The sequence below is a fragment of the Lepidochelys kempii genome, chromosome 4, assembly GCF_965140285.1.
Source record: "Lepidochelys kempii isolate rLepKem1 chromosome 4, rLepKem1.hap1, whole genome shotgun sequence".
NCBI lineage: Eukaryota > Metazoa > Chordata > Testudines > Cheloniidae > Lepidochelys > Lepidochelys kempii.
In genome coordinates, this window is record NC_136383.1 from 10712458 (window position 1) to 10734832 (window position 22375).

At 49.6% G+C, this 22375-nt stretch overlaps 1 protein-coding gene across 1 annotated transcript; it reads left to right on the forward strand.

Moving 5' to 3' along the window:
- The first annotated feature begins 3633 nt into the window (after positions 1-3633).
- On the forward strand, positions 3634-6757 carry LOC140910957 (uncharacterized). The gene is made up of 5 exons (XM_073343170.2): positions 3634-3855; positions 3986-4511; positions 4971-5097; positions 5190-5273; positions 5796-6757. The coding sequence occupies exons 1-5, from the start codon at positions 3634-3636 to the stop codon at positions 5812-5814; spliced, it is 978 nt and encodes a 325-aa protein (XP_073199271.2). The 3' UTR covers positions 5815-6757.
- The last annotated feature ends 15618 nt before the right edge of the window (positions 6758-22375 follow it).

Here is a 22375-nt window from a genome sequence, read left to right on the forward strand (position 1 = left end):
TTTTGGCTACTAGCCGGCCCATGCTGGATAGTTGGGTAACGTTACTATTGCTGGCTCTGGCTCCAGGGTAATGTGCTCATTTTATTTTCCGAACTGTGGTTTAATAGTTGGTGTTTTCTTGGTGGCTAACTGCTCTGGAGTCTGTGGTTGCACACTGTGAACCAACTTACGTGGGGTGATCTAGTTACTATTATTAGCTCATTCTTTCCCTCCCTTTCCTTTTCTCATCACTGGAATCATTTTGGCGTCTCTCCCACAAGGACGTTATGTTTGTTGCCTTGTGTTGGTTCACCACCTAGCTGTGCAACTGGGATGCCTTCTCCTTGGTTTGGTACGTTTTGTGGGAGGACACAAAGCACAGGGCCTGCTCGTGTTCTGACCAGTCAGTGGACCACACCTCCTCCTCAAAAGGGCTGTCTGTGTTAAGTAGGTCTTGCCTTGTAGGAGCAGCACCACCCAGGGTATTTCATGTGGCTCTGGGGAAGGACTCCTCACCTTGCTCTGCTATCAGGCAGCAAAATCGCCTTATGCGCGATACTGTTGGTATCCTGACTCCAGTCCATCTGGCTCAGTGTGGGGAACAGAGCTGTGGAGTCCTATCCCCAGACACTGCATCACTCCACTGTCCTGACTCTCAGATGAGTGGTTTTGGAACCGTGCTCTAGAATACCGTCGTACTTTCCTATACAAGGGATGGCACCTGCCTGTCCTTGCTAGCCAGGGAGAAGATATCAGGACCTTGTTATAGATCCCCACTGTGCCTGATCCACAGAGGTAATGAGTCTGTTATTGCCTCCACTGGAGAACCTGGCTCTGATGTGACAGCCACCATCTTGGCTGACAAAACCGGTGTTGGACCTGGGATCTTCAGAGCTAATAACCATGAGCTGCTGCAGCTTGAGCTAAAGCCCCCTAGCTAGGCCTGGAGCAGACTCCTATCCTATGTAGACGGGGCATGGCCAGGGGGGACCTGTAACACACTCACTAGTGGATTACACAAGCCCTACTGGCATAAATATCCCCACGTCTCAAATTCTTCTTAGATGCACATCAGAAAAATCTGCAGTCTTGTTGCACCAACAGTCATGGAAAGTGAACGCAGAATGGGCATAAACCTGACTGAAGGGAATTCAGTTCAAGCAAATGTTTATCCACCATTTTTGCGCTCTCAGTACATCTCTAATTTCTCTGTCATTCAGTGTGTGGTAGGTGTTCGTACAAGGCATCAAAACTAGTTCAGGACAGATTTAACTTTCAGGCCAAGGTCCAGGTTAATTCTTGGGCAAGTTAGACACTTCGGTCACAGGATTAAGACATTCTGACACGTCATAATTGTCCTTCTGCCTTGCATTACAACAAATGGGTTTAGTTAGTTACAACACAGGAAAGTGAACTGGAAGGAAATAGGCTCCTACTCCCTGAATAATATTGCTAAGTTACATGTTGGGTGACAAGTCATGTTTGTTGATCAAGGAGGACTTCCTTCTAGATGTAATTAAGCAATTCCCAAGGGTGTCTTTTAGCTCCTTCATGCAATGAGTTGCTGCTGCCTCTTTCACGAGTTAAGATTACCTCATTCCCGGAGGGCACCTGAAACTCAACTTCACCTTTAAATAATAAATGTATCTTAAACAGAAGCTCTGACGAATTAATGCTGAATCCTATTGGAATTCACCAAAAGGCAAGTTACGGACACCATTTTTTCGGGATGAGCCTTCTAGTAAGTAAGTGTCAGCTGACGTAGTAAGAATGATTTTTCCTCAAAAAAATGCACTGGCATATTTTGCCCCACATGGGATGGGAACTGTTCAGCAAGGACTGTACCACACGTCAAAATAGGTCTTGCCAACCTTCTGTTCAGCTGTGTGAGACTTTACCAAGCTGTTGCTGGAAATACAGTTATTCCATGGAAAGACAAAGTAAATAAATAAATAAATAAATAAAAAATAAGGTTATGTCAATGACTTGGGAAGAAGGATTTCCCCCCTTCTACTATGTGCTTCCAGCCATTTGCAATAAGCCAGATGTGGACTTTTAGCTTTGGAAGATGCATCATAGCATCATTCCTGGGGGTTTTTTAGTGCACAGCTACGTACGTGTGTGTGTGTGTGTGTGTGTGTGTGTGTGTGTGTGTGTAAAACTGTTCCCCCAGTTTTGAATGTCTGGTCATTTTTAGGTGTTGCTGTAATTTGCCCATAAGTTTGCAGAGCAAGAAATGTTTAGGGGTGCCATAGCTGTCAGATGACACAGACTCACTCACTGGTAAACTACATTTTAGGCATTACTGTAATATAAACAAATCATAAGGTTGTGTCAATGATCTGGGAAGAAGGATTTCCCCCCTCCTACTATGTGCTTCCAGTCATTTGCAATAAGCCAGATGTGGAGTTTTAGCTTCAATAGATAACAGTGAAATCTGAGCTCCTCATCAGATCCCGGGGCAAGACCCCTGGATTAATGTAACAGCTAACTGTGCTTGCTGGGCTCATAAATACATGACCTCCCGAATGTCACCAACATGTTTACAGTCTTAGCTTCTCCTTTCCTGTAAAAATTTTGCAATTATGGAGAGCGTGAGCCTGCAGATGTAAAAAAAACCCTGCACAGTCATCTTAAAATACAGGGCCCACACTGCTTAATAGCAAATACTGCTGATGGTGCAGATTGATCGTGCTAATGCTGTTGGCGAGTGTTAGAATAGGTGACGTAGTTTCATAAAGGGAGCATTAGAGGTCTAATAAAAAGCTATGCCACTGAACGGAGCAGCAAGAGGCACTAAGATCCCACGAACTAGCCTGAGCAGGGAGTTAGCTGGAGACAGTACATGAACTCGAGGGACAAAGCTGCCCTCTGCTTCACCTGTTCACCCAGACTGGCTTCACTGAAACCAAGGGCAGAATCTGATAAATGGCGTCACCCCCTTTAGCCTGATGCAGACAGGCCAAACCCTATGTGCACTATACGGCTCTGCTCCTGCCCTCATTACACCAGGGGTACAAGGTCTGCCTCTCTGCACTGCAAGGCAGCCTATCTTCGTGTAATTACATATTCATCCCGTGGTAAAATGACTTGTGTGTAAGGAAATACTTCTCCAAACTGACCCCAGAGCTCTCCTCACTCCCCCGAGAGACGTGAGACTTTGCTCAGGGTTGACACCGATTCTGGAATTGAAGGAGTTTGAAAGACACAAACGCCAGCAGGATTCTGGGCTGACCTGTGTCTTCATTCCCCCCTCAAGCTCAGAAATAATAAGACTGGGCATATTTCAGACCCCCCAGGCTGGTGGCCGTGCCCAGTTTCCGTCCCCTTCCCCTCCCACAGGGCGACTCACTGGCTAGGACAGGGGTGGCCAAACTTCCTGACCCTCACAGCCGCATGTGACAATCTTCAGAAGCCCAGGAGCCAGGTCGCTCCTGCCGGGGCCCAGCGCTGCACCCCCCAGGAGGCGCCTGTCAGGGCTTGGGGCTTCAGCCCGGAGAGGAGGGGAGGGGAGGGTTCAGCAGGCGTGCTGAAGCCCCAAGACCCCCCCACCTCTCCGCTGGGCAGAAGCCAGAGGTGACACAGGAGGGCACGTGGGGGTCACATGCCCCCCCCCCCGACTCTTGCCAGGGTTTCCTGACTCTGCTCGGTCACATGGTGCCACCGGGTGCCCTCCCTGCAGGGCAGCGGCTGGAACCAGCGAGCTGGGCGCTGTGGCCTGGCAAGAGGCTGCTGCAAACAGCGGGGCGCTGCAGGGACACCCGCTGCCTTCCCCCGCGGAGCCAAAGCAGCGGCCCCTCCCTGCCGCTTCCCGCTGTTTGCCGCGAGCTCTCCGCTTGCAGCCAGCACCTGGGAGCGCAGGGAGGGGCCCCGAGGGTAAGACAGCGCTGGCAGAAGCCCCTCGCCCACCCCACCGCAGGGCAGAAGGCCTGTCCAGTCCGGTAGGCACGGAGTGAGTGGGCACGGGGAGGGGGCCTCTACCGAGCCTTTCTATCTCGCGGGTCAGCCCCGTGTGGCCCCCCTGGGCTCCGAGAACACGCGCAGCTCAAAGCCCCCCGCGCACGCTCCTCCCCTGGCTCCCCCTCTGCTGCTCGGCCGGCCCGTGCGGGACCCGGCGGGCTCCGCTCTCCTGCGGCGGGCGCTGGCCCGGCTGAGCGGCAGCGGGGCGCTGGCTGCAGGGATGGGAGCCGGGAGCTGCGGCCGCACCGCTCGGGGACTTCCGGGCGGGGATCCCGGCCCCCGGGCCGGTCCCCGAGCCCAGCCCTTGGCGCGGGGCCGGGGCAGGCGGAGCCCGGCTGAAGCGGGTTTCTCCGGCCGCTCCGCCCCCTCTGCCCCGGGAATTTCCCGGCCGGGTCCCCGCGGGGATAAAAGCGACTGCGGGCCGCTGCGGTGGCTCAGAGCTGAGCCGAGCCCAGCAGCCCAGCACCAGCCTCCGCCGCCAGCCCGGACCATGAGCCGCCCCCGGAGCTTCGCCCTCGGCCGCCCCCTGCTGCTGCTGCTGCTCGTGGCGGCCTGCGCCGCGCTCTGCCGGGGTACGGGGCTCGCTGCGCCGGGCTGGCCTTGGGATCCGGGCTGGGGGAGTCTCGCTTCCCACTGGGCCTTGGAAGGACGGCTGGGACCCAGGTGTCCGAGAGCCGGCCGGATGCGGAGGGTGTCCGGGGTGGGTGGATGGGACCCAGGTGTCCGAGAGCCGGCCGGATGCGGAGGGTGTCCGGGGTGGGTGGATGGGACCCAGGTGTCCGAGAGCCGGCCGGATGCGGAGGGTGTCCGGGGTGGGTGGATGGGCCCCAGGTGTCCGAGAGCCGGCCGGATGCGGAGGGTGTCCGGGGTGGGTGGATGGGCCCCAGGTGTCCGAGAGCCGGCCGGATGCGGAGGTGTCCCGGGGGGATGGATCGGGCCCAGGGTGTGGGACGAGGGGTGTCCCCGGCCGCCCCCCTGCAGAGTATCTGGCCGCCGGCAGGAGCTGAGTCTTTCTCCCCCTCCCCTGACAGGGGCCCCCATGGCCGGCGAGCTGCGGTGCCAATGCGTGCAGACCGTCTCCGCGGTGATCGCCCCGAAGCGCATCGCCCTCGTGGAGCTGATCCCCGAGGGGCCCCACTGCGGGGTGCCAGAAGTCATGTAAGTGTCCGGGCCCTGCTGCCCCCTCCCAGCCCGCGCCCCCTCCCCGCCAGCCCCGCGCTCACCCCGCTCTCCCCTCTGCCTCCCCGCAGAGCCACCACGAAGCAAGGCAAGAAAATCTGTCTGGAGCCCAGCGCGCCCTGGGTCAAGCTGATCCTCACCAAGATCCTGAGCAGGTACCTGCCCTGGGCCTGCGGCTGTTGGTGTTGGGCCAGCCCTGGTGCCCGCTGTCCCGGCTCACGGGAGCGTGGGCGGCAGACTCAGGCTGAAGCAGGGCTCCGGGTTGCGGGGACAAGGGGCGAGATGGGCCACTGAGTCTTAACCAGTGGATCCTTCTGATTACAATCCGCTGGCCCAGCTGGCCCCATCAGTCCGGCTCCGTTATCGGGGGAAAAACTAAGCCCAGGTGTCATGTAGATAGAGGAGTGTAAATAAGTGTCTGTACTCTTTGCCCTTAAACAGGGCTGCTACCTGTGGCTGGTGGGGTCCCTGCCACTAAATGCCATTGATCGGAGCTGGATCAGCACTGGCCGCTCTTCCTTGTGACACACCCAGCTCCCGGGGGGCAGGCCCAGGCTAGTGCGCAGGGAATGCAAGCTCCGAGCCTGCAGAGGGGGAAGGCCAGAGCAGAAATGAGTCCAGCTGAGGTCTGTCCGGATGTCACTTGTAACGTGCTTTCTGTTGTCTGCCTCTTGCAGTAAATCTAATAAGCTGTGAGGGGAGAAGAGGAAATGAACAAGGAACGACAACACCAACTACCTGTGTGCACAAGGGGAACCCAGGGCGAGAGAGAATGGGGACCTGCGGCTGGACAACTAGCCAGGGCGAACTCTCTTCTTTTGAAGATCTGATAGAGCAGCCCCCGCTCCCTTCAACTTCAATGGTTCCACAAAGTTCTTACAACCTGTGCTTATTTATGTATTTATTAATACAGCTCTGTATAGCTCTTCAACAGCTAGGTATTTTTGTTCAGCACCTTAGATCTTTCTGATCACCTGAAGGGACAATGCGGCAGTGGTGGCTCAAGAGATGGCTTGTTGTTAATGGAGTCCACATTCTCAATAAGCCATCACCTCAGATACTCTGAGCAGCTCAAGATGGATAGTACTGTGAAGCTGGGCCTTTCACACTGGGGATGTGCAGGATGCCTGCTGGCTTGTGAATAACCAGAGCTTTGGATTCTGGAGTTGCCAAGCATTTAGCCTTTGTGCCCACAACTATGTAGGATTACAAAACGAAATCCCATTGGAACAAGCACAGTAACTTGCTCCTGTCCTGAAATGTGTTGCCAAGACACATGCCCCTGGGACACACAATCATTGCTTGGTTAGGCGAAACAGACTAGCAGCTATTCTCCTTTCCTAGAAAAGCAATCTTTGTGAAAATGTGGCTTCCATCACTAGCTGAAGTTTCTGCATACTCTTTAGGGCTCTCTTTTGATGAGTGTTCAATTATTTCTATGCAATTTAAATATTTGCTATTTATGCTGAAGGTTTAAGAACAGTAATGTTCTGAACATCCTTGGACATTTTATGTCTTCATGGTATGACACACTGTCATGTTTTGTGTAGAAGTGGTATTGCAAATTGTACGGTACTAAAACGCAGTAATTGTAATAATGGCGGGAGTTACGCATTAAATAAATATTTTCTGATGAAAAGTGGTTGAGTCTTCTACTCAGTTAAGTGTTCATGTACATGTATGTGTCACAGTGAGACCCCTGGAAAAGTGTGGTCTGGGTGGGAATTGGTAGAAGATACTGTCAAAGTTTGACTCAGACTCACAATTTATCAGACCACTCTGTTTTATTAGCAAAGCTGCTCTGCTAATACATTTAGAAGTGAGCCCCCCGAGTGGGGCTTGTGTCTTTTAATTTATACAGTTTTTTGGAGAACAAGTTACAGAGAAGTTACAGACAAAAGAAGAAAAAGATTTTAGTCACCACCCTTCGAGATCCCTGAGACCAGTCACGTATCTTCAATTACCTGCCACCCCATATCTATCTCCTTTAACAGCTTCCAGTTAACTTAACTAATTGCCCTTCACACCTTCCATTCTGATACCTGCTTCTTAGAGGTTCTGGCTCTATCTTAATTGCTTCTCCATTCAAAAGCGAACTGTCCCTACGTGTGCTCCCTCAGATACTTTGTAACATGTTTTGGCATGCCCTCTCATGTACAATGTATCCAGCATGTCCCCTTGTACAATGTTATACTTCCACAATACACACCTGCCTTCAAGCTTCCTCCCCTGCCCTATTTTATTGAATGTTTGTCTGCTTTTAACAGACTCTTGGGTCCAGTTGCAATAGATAAACTCCTCATCTGCAGACCTCATTGTGAAGGGAAATTCAGCCTCGGAAAGTGGTTTGTGGCTATGAAAGCTGCGAGGTCTTGCACATTTGCTTAACTTTCCATGAGATGACTCGTGCTTAAAGCACCCTGCAAGATCAGGCACATAATGATTCGTTGCTGCTATAGGAAACAAGACAGCTCCAAGGAAAAAGCCTAGAAGACACTTGCTTTATATATAAAGTAATTTTCAGGGCATGTGCAATGCTCTAGCTCTAAAAAAAAAAAAGGAGGGGGAGCATTTGTCGAAATTTGTAAAAGTGCAGTATCCCTCTATCTAGTTACATCCTAACTGTTAGACCTATAGGCACAGATTCACTACATTGTCCACGGACATATAATTTAGTGGGTGGAAAGACCAACTGCTGCTTCCTTATGGAATTTGGGCTGGACCACACACCATGGGGGCCCTATCTTGCTCCCACTGAAGCAAATGAGAGGCTTGCTGCTTCCTTATATTAGCCTGTGAGATGGTGGGGTATCAAGCCTTACAACCTGATGCACGCAGGACCCGACTACAAGTGTGAGGTTTGGGCTGGGTCTGAACTTGCCAACCCGAGACTTTCAGGCTTAGGGCCCGCAGGCCACTTCCCAGTGCTGAATAGCCCCAGCACTGCTGGGTTTGCTGCGTCAGTTATTACAGGGGGAAAATTGCTGGAGCCTCGGTACCTCTTTCAGTACAAATTAAGCACTGCCTCGGCCTTGCTGTGCTGAGCACCCAGGTGTGAGTGACTCTCACTTCGCAGCCCCACCAGTGCAGGGCAGAGGCTGCCCGCAAGAGTAGGGCCCACCGTTTGGGCTGGTCTCCCTGCCCTGCAAATCAGCCCCAGTGAACCCTTAGAGCCACACACCACAGTCATGTGATCCAGGCTACAACCTACAGGCAAGTTCCCCTCCTTGAGCTGCTTTGTAGTTATTCCTCTGTGTCCCTACCCTGGAGAGCAACCCTGCCTCCGCAGGATGCAGCCAACTTCTCAGGCTCAGAGAGGATAAATTCTAGTGACTGGTGTGGGCTTCTTTCCAATGACCACTGGCTTTTCTGTAGGTGACATACTTTTAGGATCCACTATTGTAACATAAGAACATTCATATTGGGTCAGACCAAAGGTCCACCTAGCCCAGAGTCCTGTCCTCCGACAGTGGCCAATGCCAGGTGCCAATAGGGAATGAACAGAACAGGTAATCATCAAGCTTGGCTTAACAGTGAAATCCTTGCTGATCTTAAACATAAAAAAGAAGCTTACAAGAAGTGGAAGATTGGACAAATGATCAGGGAAGAGTATAAAAATATTGCTCGGGCATGCAGGAGTGAAATCAGGAGGGCCAAATCCCACCTGGAGGTGCAGCTAGCAAGAGATGTTAAGAGTAACAAGAAGGGTTTCTTCAGGTATGTGGGCAACAAGAAGAAAGCCAAGGAAAGTGTGGGCCCCTTACTGAATGAGGGAGGCAAGCTAGTGACAGAAGATGTGGAAAAAGCTAATGTACTCAATGCTTTTTTTTTGCCTCTATCTTCATGAAGAAGGTCAGCTCCCAGACTGCTGCACTGGGCAGCACAGCATGGGGAGGACGTGACCAGCCCCCTGTGGAGAAAGAAGTGGTTCGGGACTATTTAGAAAAGCTGGATGAGCACAAGTCCATGGGGCCAGATGCGCTGCATCCAAGAGTGCTAAAGGAGTTGGTGGATGTGATTGCAGAGCCATTGGCCATTATCTTTGAAAACTCATGGTGATAGGGGGAAGTCCCGGACGACTGGAAAAAGGCTAATGTAGTGCCCATCTTTAAAAAAGGGAAGGAGGAGGATCCTGGGAACTACAGGCCAGTCAGCCTCACCTCAGTCCCTGGAAAAATCATGGAGCAGGTCCTCAAGGAATCAATTCTGATGCACTTAGAGGAGAGGAAAGTGATCAGGAACAGTCAGCATGGATTCACCAAGGGCAAGTCATGCCTGACTAATCTAATTGCCTTCTATGATGAGATAACTGGCTCTGTGGATGAGGGGAAAGCGGTGGACATCTTGTTCCTTGACTTTAGCAAAGCTTTTGACACAGTCTCCCACAGTATTCTTGACAGTACGTTACAGAAGTATGGTCTGGATGAATGGACGAGACGGTGGATAGAAAGCGGGCTAGATTGTCGGGCTGAACGGGGAGTGATCAATGGCTCCATGTCTACTTGGCAGCCGGTATCAAGTGGAGTGCCCCAAGGGTCGGTCCTCAGGCCGGTTTTGTTCAATATCTTCATTAATGATCTGGAGGATGGCATGGATTGCACCCTCCGCAAGTTTGCAGATGACACTAAACTGGGAGGAGAGGTAGATACGCTGGAGGGTAGGGATAGGATACAGAGGGCCCTAGATGGGTGAGCATGAGCAGGTTTAACTTGACACACTGAGTAGTTCCATTGAGTCCACTGGGATTAGTCACAGTGCAGAAGATTAAGTCTTTGCAGGATCACAGTCTTAGTCTAATAATTTGGAGACTGAACCATGCCACTGAATGAAGTTTTTCATTTAAACTTCCCACAACTCATGTAAGTCTTATTTTAGGTGAGCTTTGCTTCTTACTGCACCACCATAAAGCAAAATAGGTAATTCAGTGCAGAAGAGAACAGTAATTTAAGGGCTTCAGAACCCTCTCTTTCACTGCTTTGACATACCACCATATTTGTAAGAAAGCTCGGGTCTTGGATCGTGATTCTGTTTGCTATTTCTTCCTCAATAATTATGTGGGCAAAGCCACATTGCAGTGCTGTTGAATGCACACAGTAAAAAGGAGACAGAAACACCACAACACTGGTGGGCAAACACTTTTCACAAAGCGATCACTCCATAGCTGACCTCTCAGTTCTCAGCCTCAAAGGAAACCTGCACAACACCTTCAAAAAGATGAGCCTGAGCGGTTACATTCATCACTTCACTAGAGACTACAAATCACAGTCTTGATGAAGACACTGATTTATTACAATCATTTGCCTTCCTTATGTCCTGTGGTCCCTTACAATATGCAAACTACTGATGCTAAACAATCCTTCCACCTTGTAGTTAACTGTGACACTCTAGTTACCTTTCCCAGACCACTAGAGTTCTGTGTAGCTCAAAAGCTTGTCTCTCACCAACAGAAGTTGGTTCAGTAAAAGATGTTACCTACCCCCCTCCTCTCTCTAATATCCTGGGGCCAACACAGCTACAACACACTGCAAACATGTATTCCCCTGGCATCTTCTTTCATGGTATCTATTCCACCAGTCATGGGCACTGATTCTCTTCTCACTTACACCAGTTTTACATCAGGGTAATTCCACTGACTCTACGAGAGTGACTCCTGAATCACATCCCTCAACAGGGCGTAAGATGACCTCAGGTCCATGCTGTTCAGCTCTCTGTATAGAAAACAGCACCAAGTTCATTCCCTTTCATCATAGTATTTTTCTATTTTCTTAGAGCCAAGAAGGAGTTAAAGCAAGCAGAATATAGCCACTCTGTCCAGTAAAGATAGGACTGGACATTTCTAGGCTCATCAAGGAAACCTGCACACCACTTTCAAAAGACAAGCCTGGGAACTTAAATTCATAACCGCTGGATACTAAAAACCATCCATTTAACAGAGACGCTGGTTTCATGGTCCATTTTACAACAGCTTGGAACCATCCTGCTGCCTAAAATAACTCTCCATAGTCCTAGGACTGCAGAAGTGATATTGCCCACTTCATTTTAAGTCAGCTCGTACAACATGATGCTCAAGGATCTGTCCCACCTTGTGTTTAGCGTGGACACTCTACTTTATTCTCGAGACCCACCGACAGAAGAGCTCGCAGAAGCTCAGAAGCTTGGTCCTTCCACCAACAGACCTTGGTCCAAGAGAAAGCTCTAGCTTTACCAAACTTCTCTCTTTCCTACCCTGGGACCACTGCAGCTACAACAACCCTGCAAACGCCGCACCCGGGCCGTGAGTCTGTGTGGTCTCCAGTGATTCTGAACACGGTTACTCTAATTGCGGGGCAGCCGCGTGTTACCTGTTGCAAAGGAGGAAGCTCGGGCTAACCAACAACACAAACATGCCCCCTTTAGGAAGTCGCAGGGAAGGCACCTGAACTTACCAGAAGTTCAGAAGGCGCTCAGAGCCCTGGTTCAGTCCCCAAGCCGAGCCAGGAAAGCAAAGGTCCCCAGGAGCCTGAGCGTGCGAGAGCCCAGCCTGGCTTCCTTTTGCTTTTGAAACAGCCCAGCCCCCGGGCGGGGTAGGGGGATCCTTCATTGAGCCCGGGCTTGCTTGAGCTGTCAGCGTTGGTGCTCCTTAAAGGGGTAGGACCCCCCACCACTGCCCCGTCCTTCCCAATCCATTGGTACTAAAGGTTGTGCCATATCGTGAAACCAGCTGTGATTTCAACAAGCAGCTTTGACACCCTTGCCGGGACCCTTCCGAACCTTTCATGAGCAGCACGATATAGGTTATGCATGATACAGGCTGGGTACATATATAGACACCTGCTACATTTACACAGCAGTTGTTGCTGTGTTCCTGGTCCACCTAAAATACCAAGTGAAATCAAGGGTGAAACCCTGGCCCCCCGGAAGTGAAAGGGAGTTTCGCCCTTCCTTGCACCTGCCGCAGGCAGGGGTCTCAGAACAGAGCTGCTCTTGGTTTGCCATTTTTAAAGGGGGAAAATGTATTTGCCCAGCCTACTTGCTGCACAAAGGAAAAGAAACGGAAAATCAGCTGGCCGAAAGTCTCCCTTTAATGATGGCACTTTTTCTCCTCCTGCCAAAGAAGGCGAAAGAGGGAACTCAGGGACTAGTGGAAAACACCTCCCGCAAGACTATGGGTTTTAAATGTAAAACGGATCCTTATGGCTCTTTGTGCCGGTGACAGCTCTGGCCCATCCCTGGCTTTCCAGCTCTGCCCCATCCCTGGCTTTCCAGCTCTGCCCCATCCCTGGCCTTCCAGCTCTGCCCCATCCCTGGCTTTCCAGCTCTGCCCCATCCCTGGCTTTCCAGCTCTGCCCCATCCCTGGCTTTCCAGCTCTGGCCCATCCCTGGCCTTCCAGCTCTGGCTGCTCTGGCAGGAGGAACGGGATTGTCGCTCCGCACACATCACCTTCCCCTGGACGCAGCAAACTTGACACCAGCTCCACACCCCCCACGCAGCGCCCTCCCTCAGTTTCGGAGTCCTGGCCAGAGGATGCCCCTTTGCGCCAAAGTTTTATTTCCGAAGCTTGGGTGGTATGGGGCTAGATCTCGCAGCCCTGCGGGAAAGCTCCCATCAACTGCAGAGGGCGTGTTTGCCTACGGGCTGCACAATCGGGCTCCGTTTCTGTTGTGGGCCGGGTTGGGCGAGAGGCGCTTCTCTATTTTGCTCCTGTGCTCGCCAGAGCGGGAATGGTCCCGCAGCGCTCTCACTGGAGTGTCCACACTGGAGAGACAGCGGGTCTCACTCACTCGCTCTTCAGTTCCATGGTAGACGTTAGCTCGTGTAAACAACTCATCAAGAGCCTCCCACGTCATGAATGTTTAGTCTCTGGGCTTGTTTTCCCTATGATGAAATAAACCAGAAGCAGAGTTTTGGCGCCGACAGTCAGCAGCGAAATGGGAGTTCATCCTCAGATCCAAGGGGATTAATTTAACAGCTAACTGCCAAGTTGCTGTCTTTGCTTCCCCTTGATTGTGAACGTTTTTCAACGACTGTTTCGTAAGCCTGCAGACTTCTGGCTCCTGCTGATAACCCCCCGAGAAAGCAGGGCCCCTACTGCTTGGCATCAGAGATCGCTGCTGGGGCAGATCGCTGGGGCTAATGCTGCGTCGCGTTTTCCGATAAGGGAGCCAGGCTCCTCACGGGAGCAACCGCAGCTCAGGGCAGAGCAGGGTCCCTGCTGCCGGGGGGATGGATGGGACCCAGGTGTGTGAGAGCAGGCCTAAGGCGGGGAGCGGCCGGGGATGGACTGGACCCAGGTGTCCCAGAGCCGGCCGGACGCGAGGGGTGCCCGGGGGAGGGGGGATGGTGAATGGGACCCAGGTGTCCGACAGCAGGCCGTATATGGGGAGTCCCCGGGGGGGATGGATGGGACCCAGGTGTGCGAGAGCCGGCCGGATGCTGGGAGTTCCCGGGCTGGGGGGAATGGATAAGGATCCAAGGTGTGCAATGTCCCCGGGACGCCCCCCTGCACAGTATCTGGCTGGCGGCAGGAGCTTGAGTCTTTCTCCCCCTCCCCTGGCAGGCGAGCTGCAGTGCCAGTGAGAGCAGACCCCCCCCCGAATTTCCCCAACACCCCCCTCCCAGTTTTGTGAACTAGTTACATGCAGTGTTGCCTGTTTATTGATTGTTTAGAAATTTGAATTGAAATTGAAACATTGCTACACACTTTAAAAGCATATACAGTGTATGATAAAATAGGGGTGGCTGAGAAAGTATAATAGATTTGAAAAGTAGGAAGATGGAGGAGCTTCCCGGGGGAGCTGTTGTTGTTATGACCATGTCAGTGCATTCATTTCGCTGATGTTGGCCAACCTCATAATTTCAAATGATGATTTGTAAGCAAAGTCTAAATGAGCTCTCCCCCAAAGCCAGTGATGAACGGGGGGCTGGGGGGAAAGGTTTCCAGACCAGATTGTATTTACCTTCACACCTCATCTACCTAGGGATCCAGCAAATAGAGCTGTGTTGCCCAAGCGATAGATTTTGGCTGGGGTTGGATTACAAATCACTTGAATGCTGGGGGTAAAGAAATGGTGTTGTTCTTATTGTAAGAGTAAAGGGCAGTAGAACTGTACTTAGCCTGTGCTGATTGAGGGCATCAAGAGAGGGGGTGGGGGCAGGTGTTTTGCTTGATGGTCTTCCTGAGTCACAAGTACAGTTTGACCTGCCCCCTCCCCTGTTTAAAGACAGAGCTGATTAGGCTCCATCGATAGTCTTTGTTCTGTTAAGTGATCACGACAGCTGAAATCACTGAGAATCAGGTCTAAGTGCTTAGACCTGCTGGGGGACAGCGTTTCTGTGGAAGAGACGGCCCAGCCTGCACGAGCAGCGAGGTTCCCCCGCTGAGAGCTCAGCTGAAATCACTGAGAGCTGCTGGAACCTCAAGAGACCAACTCACAGCGGTCACAGTGGCAGGTGGCAGCAGAAGGTGACGGCGCAGGGCCATGGGCAACAGAGCGATGGAGTGAACGGTGGCGCAACGAACAACAGTGGCCAGAGCAAACAGTGAGTAGCTGGAGGAATGAGCAAGGTGCCTTCTTGCCCCTCACCTGGGAGGTGAACTCATGTGAAAGCACCTCGGAACTCTGAGTCTCCACTGACCAAGGACAACACCGGTGAGTGTTAAGGAGGCTGTTAAGAATGCTGGAGACACAACACCGTTCATGCAAACAAACGTGGCTGTGGCATCCTACTTGCTATTTAAGCAAGAGATACCGCACACTACAAACTGGAGGCCAATGTTTAGTGCATTGTCACTTGTTCATCCTGAAGTTGAACACTGGTTCTGAACAAGACCAGCAAAGGCTCACTATCTTTCTGCAAGAAACTCAACTGAGGGGCTAGACGCATGTGGTGCTACAATGAAAGACTCAACAGTTGAAAAAGTGAAGAACTATCTCACCACATTCAAAAAATTTTCTTACATGGCTGATGAATGCACCAATGCAAATGGTCATCAAGTATTAAGTCATTGTGTACATTATCTTGATATCAGTGGTAGTCCAGTAGATGCATTTCTAGATGTTCAAGTTTATAGAAGACAGATTGGCTGCATCTGTGACTACCCACATCTTAGAAGAGTTAAATCCTTGTCAATGGGGTCCCAAACAGATGGCTCTGCAGGGCTGCAAACTTCTCTGGAAGACATGGAGGAGCACAAGTTTTGCTCAGAGAAAAGCGTAACCCTAATCTCTCCTAAACACACTGCAGAGGCCATCTACTCCAACTAGCGCTAGTACGAGCTGCAGACTCTTCAAAAGACATTTTAAAAGCTATAAATTTAATGTCTTCATTATATTCTTTTTTTCAGCAAGAGTCCAAAAAGACTGAATATCTTGGAAAATATAGAAGATCTACTGGAACTGAAGTTCAAATTAGTCCAACCTGGGAAAACCCTCTGGCGCTCTCATGAGTGATCCTCGGCTGCTGTCTTAAAATTACTCCAGCCATTATTACTGGCTTTGGAAAGTATCTACCAAGATGGGATGGATCTAAGTAGCTGAGGCTGGTGGATTACTTTTGCTACTACATTCAGAGAAGACCATTGCCATTTTCTCTTGTAAGTCTACAGTTGAAACCACTTAGGTCATTAAACAATGCCATCCAGGCATCTTCTACAACAGTAGTAGATCTTTGCCCAGCAATAGAAGCTACATTTGGATCAATCAGAGAGCTATCCATTGAAAAAGTACTGGAAGAAGCAAAGACTTCAGTCCAGAAGTTGACTAATGAAGGCATTTATATTGAATCCTTAAGTGAAGAGGACAAGAAGTGTTTGTTAAGACAACTGAAAAAGCACACAGACTTGATTCTTAAAAATCTACAACAGCAACTTCTAGATTCTGCTCAACCTCTACGTACCTTTTACAGATCCCTGTCTTATAAAACACCGACAGTTGAGTGGAGTGAGAGACTACCAGCAATGGGGCTGCCATGTGCTCAGGACAGAATAGAGAATTTGAACACAGAGTGGGATATCGTATGACGAATGAATGAAGATTTGACTTCAACTTCTTTTTTATCATCACTAGTGGCTCGACCCGATCTTTGTGTTACATTTCCTGGGCTGAAAGAAGTAGGAATTCATCTCTTGCTACTCCCAGTCACAACAGCTACAGCTGAGCGTTCTTTTTCATCATTGAATAGAAGTTTGTGTTTTGAAAGAAGTTGCCTTCTGCCTGATCATGTGAAAGAATTAATGAGCATATCAGTGGAAGGAATGGAAGTACCGGACACACGAGAAGCCACCAAAGATGAATGCATTGCATTCAAGAAGTTCATTAACAGAGTTGTGCAAAATTATAACAAGAAACCAAGAAGGATGTAGATGTCGTGCTTCATAGAAGGCTTGAGTAGCCAACTTTAATTTATGTGTTGGATTTTAAAATCTAATAAAATGGTCATGTAACATTTTTCAGTTTTTACTATGGTGCCATACAGCCCACCTTCACCCTCACGGTCTCACCCCTCATTGGCCCTGACCCCCACCCCCTGCAAATTTGAACACACACCCCCCCCGCAATTTCAATTCCTGGGGAAAACACTGCCTCTGCTCACCCTGCTCTCTCCTTTGCCTCCCCGCAGAGCCACCAGGAAGGACAGTGAGAAAGTCTGTCTGGAGCCCAGCGTGCCCTGGGTCAAGCTGATCGTCACCAAGATCCTGAGCAGGTACCTGCCCTGGGAGTTTGGCTGTTCATGTTGGGCCAGCGGCCAGGGCCCCATCAGTCCAGCTCTGTTGCATGTGCTGTCCAGGGTCAAGGGAGTGGCAGACTGAGTCTGAAGCAGGTGTGGGTGTTGCAGTGACAATGGTCCAGATTTTATTAGAATTATCCATTGGTTATGACGCAGTGGCCCTTGTGGCCCAGGCTATATTATGGGGTGAGAAAGCCCGAGAGTCATCCAGCATAACAGTTTACATATAATCTCTGTACTCTTACCCTTACCCATCAAACTGGGCTGCAACCTGTGGCTGGTGGGGTCCCTGCCACTAAATGCCATTGATCTACCTGTATCATCACTGTCCACTATTCCTTGTGACCCGCAGAGCTCCAACAAAGTTCACAAAGTTATTACAACCTGTGCTTATTTATGTATTTATTAGTTCAAGTGTGTGTCACTATTGAATCTATTCAGCAGCTAGATATTTTGGGTAAGCCCCTGTCCTGGGACCTGTTACAACTCAAACAATTCAGGTACTCTCAGTCTTTGGAGAAGTTGTCCCTATACACATTTGTCTGATTACATGAAGTGATTATGAGCAGTAGTTGGTCAAGAGAGGGCTCATTGTTAATCCAATACACATTCTAAACTACCCATCACCTCTGGTAGTCTGAGCAGGTCAAGATGGGTAGCATTGTGTGCAATGCTTGGCTTGTGAATAACCAGGACTTCAGATTCTGGAGCTGCCAAATATTCAGGATTACAAAATAAGCCATCTGGAGCAAGTACAGGAACTTGCTACAATCCTGAAATCTGTTGTCTAGGTATAAAAAGATCTTCTACACTTTCCATAGTATGCATCCGATGAAGTGAGCTGTAGCTCAGGAAAGCTTATGCTCAAATAAATTGGTTAGTCTCTAAGGTGCCACAAGTACTCCTTTTCTTTTTGCGAATACAGACTAACACGGCTATTACTCTGAAACTTGTCTAGGTACGTGTCTCTGGACACAGAATCAGCTGTTTGATTCATAGTCTGTTTCACAGAACTATGATAAGGAGATACTAGGTAAGTGATCTTCATGGAAATGTGGCTTTCAGGCAGTAGCTAAACTGTTATAGCCATAAAAGACCGTCTTTTGATATGAATGTTCTTCAGTATTTTATATGAAATTTAAATATTTGGTATTTAAGCTGAAGGTTTAAGAACAGTAATGTTCTGAACATCCTTCCTTGGACATTTTATGTCTTCACTGTATGACACACTGTCATGTTTCTGTAAAATAAATGGCATTGCTAATTCTACTGTACTAAAATGCAATATTTAAGTAATGATGGTATTTTAAAAAATAAATATTTCCTTTATTAAAAAATATTGACTAGACTGGCAAGGGTGTCAACGCTGCTTGTTGAAATCACAGCTGGTTTCACGATATGGCCCCACTTTCTTATTTGTCTGGACAGCTGCAAAATGTTGTTTAACATTCTAAAGGTGTGAATTATAACATGCCTGTAGGGGGGAAGCATAGCTCAGTGGTTTGAGCATTGCCCTCCTAAACCCAGGGATGTGAGTTCACTCCTTGAGGGGGCCATTTAGGGATCTGGGCCAAAAATTGGGGATAGGTCCTGCTTTGAGCAGGGGGTTGGACTAGATGATCTCCTGAGGTCCCTTCCAACCGTGCTATTCCATTGGTGTTTCTGCACATCGCGGAAAATACCGTGTGGATAATACATTCCCTGAAACCAGACGGCTCCCATAAAAAAGTTTGCTCTGTCACCGCTGTGAAGGGAAGAGCTTGAAATATCCGAGTGGGTATGTGCGCCCTGGGACTGGCAGCTCGGATTTCTAGTTCCACCAGATCACCCTGCTAGTTCTGCTTAAGCCACTGTGCTGGGAATAGACATGTAGACTGTAGGGCAAGCTACTAGTGACCCACCTACGTGCCTGTGGGTGTCAGTGTAAAGGCACACCCTTTAGTACCACTGGATTGGGAAGGACGGGGCAGAGGTGGGGGTCCTACCCCTTTAAGGAGCACCAACGCTGACAGCTCAAGCAAGCCCGGGCTCAATGAAGGATCCCCCTACCCCGCCCGGGGGCTGGGCTGTTTCAAAAGCAAAAGGAAGCCAGGCTGGGCTCTCGCACGCTCAGGCTCCTGGGGACCTTTGCTTTCCTGGCTCGGCTTGGGGACTGAACCAGGGCTCTGAGCGCCTTCTGAACTTCTGGTAAGTTCAGGTGCCTTCCCTGCGACTTCCTAAAGGGGGCATGTTTGTGTTGTTGGTTAGCCCGAGCTTCCTCCTTTGCAACAGGTAACACGCGGCTGCCCCGCAATTAGAGTAACCGTGTTCAGAATCACTGGAGACCACACAGACTCACGGCCCGGGTGCGGCGTTTGCAGGGTTGTTGTAGCTGCAGTGGTCCCAGGGTAGGAAAGAGAGAAGTTTGGTAAAGCTAGAGCTTTCTCTTGGACCAAGGTCTGTTGGTGGAAGGACCAAGCTTCTGAGCTTCTGCGAGCTCTTCTGTCGGTGGGTCTCGAGAATAAAGTAGAGTGTCCACGCTAAACACAAGGTGGGACAGATCCTTGAGCATCATGTTGTACGAGCTGACTTAAAATGAAGTGGGCAATATCACTTCTGCAGTCCTAGGACTATGGAGAGTTATTTTAGGCAGCAGGATGGTTCCAAGCTGTTGTAAAATGGACCATGAAACCAGCGTCTCTGTTAAATGGATGGTTTTTAGTATCCAGCGGTTATGAATTTAAGTTCCCAGGCTTGTCTTTTGAAAGTGGTGTGCAGGTTTCCTTGATGAGCCTAGAAATGTCCAGTCCTATCTTTACTGGACAGAGTGGCTATATTCTGCTTGCTTTAACTCCTTCTTGGCTCTAAGAAAATAGAAAAATACTATGATGAAAGGGAATGAACTTGGTGCTGTTTTCTATACAGAGAGCTGAACAGCATGGACCTGAGGTCATCTTACGCCCTGTTGAGGGATGTGATTCAGGAGTCACTCTCGTAGAGTCAGTGGAATTACCCTGATGTAAAACTGGTGTAAGTGAGAAGAGAATCAGTGCCCATGACTGGTGGAATAGATACCATGAAAGAAGATGCCAGGGGAATACATGTTTGCAGTGTGTTGTAGCTGTGTTGGCCCCAGGATATTAGAGAGAGGAGGGGGGTAGGTAACATCTTTTACTGAACCAACTTCTGTTGGTGAGAGACAAGCTTTTGAGCTACACAGAACTCTAGTGGTCTGGGAAAGGTAACTAGAGTGTCACAGTTAACTACAAGGTGGAAGGATTGTTTAGCATCAGTAGTTTGCATATTGTAAGGGACCACAGGACATAAGGAAGGCAAATGATTGTAATAAATCAGTGTCTTCATCAAGACTGTGATTTGTAGTCTCTAGTGAAGTGATGAATGTAACCGCTCAGGCTCATCTTTTTGAAGGTGTTGTGCAGGTTTCCTTTGAGGCTGAGAACTGAGAGGTCAGCTATGGAGTGATCGCTTTGTGAAAAGTGTTTGCCCACCAGTGTTGTGGTGTTTCTGTCTCCTTTTTACTGTGTGCATTCAACAGCACTGCAATGTGGCTTTGCCCACATAATTATTGAGGAAGAAATAGCAAACAGAATCACGATCCAAGACCCGAGCTTTCTTACAAATATGGTGGTATGTCAAAGCAGTGAAAGAGAGGGTTCTGAAGCCCTTAAATTACTGTTCTCTTCTGCACTGAATTACCTATTTTGCTTTATGGTGGTGCAGTAAGAAGCAAAGCTCACCTAAAATAAGACTTACATGAGTTGTGGGAAGTTTAAATGAAAAACTTCATTCAGTGGCATGGTTCAGTCTCCAAATTATTAGACTAAGACTGTGATCCTGCAAAGACTTAATCTTCTGCACTGTGACTAATCCCAGTGGACTCAATGGAACTACTCAGTGTGTCAAGTTAAACCTGCTCATGCTCACCCATCTAGGGCCCTCTGTATCCTATCCCTACCCTCCAGCGTATCTACCTCTCCTCCCAGTTTAGTGTCATCTGCAAACTTGCGGAGGGTGCAATCCATGCCATCCTCCAGATCATTAATGAAGATATTGAACAAAACCGGCCTGAGGACCGACCCTTGGGGCACTCCACTTGATACCGGCTGCCAAGTAGACATGGAGCCATTGATCACTCCCCGTTCAGCCCGACAATCTAGCCCGCTTTCTATCCACCGTCTCGTCCATTCATCCAGACCATACTTCTGTAACGTACTGTCAAGAATACTGTGGGAGACTGTGTCAAAAGCTTTGCTAAAGTCAAGGAACAAGATGTCCACCGCTTTCCCCTCATCCACAGAGCCAGTTATCTCATCATAGAAGGCAATTAGATTAGTCAGGCATGACTTGCCCTTGGTGAATCCATGCTGACTGTTCCTGATCACTTTCCTCTCCTCTAAGTGCATCAGAATTGATTCCTTGAGGACCTGCTCCATGATTTTTCCAGGGACTGAGGTGAGGCTGACTGGCCTGTAGTTCCCAGGATCCTCCTCCTTCCCTTTTTTAAAGATGGGCACTACATTAGCCTTTTTCCAGTCGTCCGGGACTTCCCCCTATCACCATGAGTTTTCAAAGATAATGGCCAATGGCTCTGCAATCACATCCACCAACTCCTTTAGCACTCTTGGATGCAGCGCATCTGGCCCCATGGACTTGTGCTCATCCAGCTTTTCTAAATAGTCCCGAACCACTTCTTTCTCCACAGGGGGCTGGTCACGTCCTCCCCATGCTGTGCTGCCCAGTGCAGCAGTCTGGGAGCTGACCTTCTTCATGAAGATAGAGGCAAAAAAAAAGCATTGAGTACATTAGCTTTTTCCACATCTTCTGTCACTAGCTTGCCTCCCCCATTCAGTAAGGGGCCCACACTTTCCTTGGCTTTCTTCTTGTTGCCCACATACCTGAAGAAACCCTTCTTGTTACTCTTAACATCTCTTGCTAGCTGCACCTCCAGGTGGGATTTGGCCCTCCTGATTTCACTCCTGCATGCCCGAGCAATATTTTTATACTCTTCCCTGATCATTTGTCCAATCTTCCACTTCTTGTAAGCTTCTTTTTTATGTTTAAGATCAGCAAGGATTTCACTGTTAAGCCAAGCTTGATGATTACCTGTTCTGTTCATTCCCTATTGGCACCTGGCATTGGCCACTGTCGGAGGACAGGACTCTGGGCTAGGTGGACCTTTGGTCTGACCCAATATGAATGTTCTTATGTTACAATAGTGGATCCTAAAAGTATGTCACCTACAGAAAAGCCAGTGGTCATTGGAAAGAAGCCCACACCAGTCACTAGAATTTATCCTCTCTGAGCCTGAGAAGTTGGCTGCATCCTGCGGAGGCAGGGTTGCTCTCCAGGGTAGGGACACAGAGGAATAACTACAAAGCAGCTCAAGGAGGGGAACTTGCCTGTAGGTTGTAGCCTGGATCACATGACTGTGGTGTGTGGCTCTAAGGGTTCACTGGGGCTGATTTGCAGGGCAGGGAGACCAGCCCAAACGGTGGGCCCTACTCTTGCGGGCAGCCTCTGCCCTGCACTGGTGGGGCTGCGAAGTGAGAG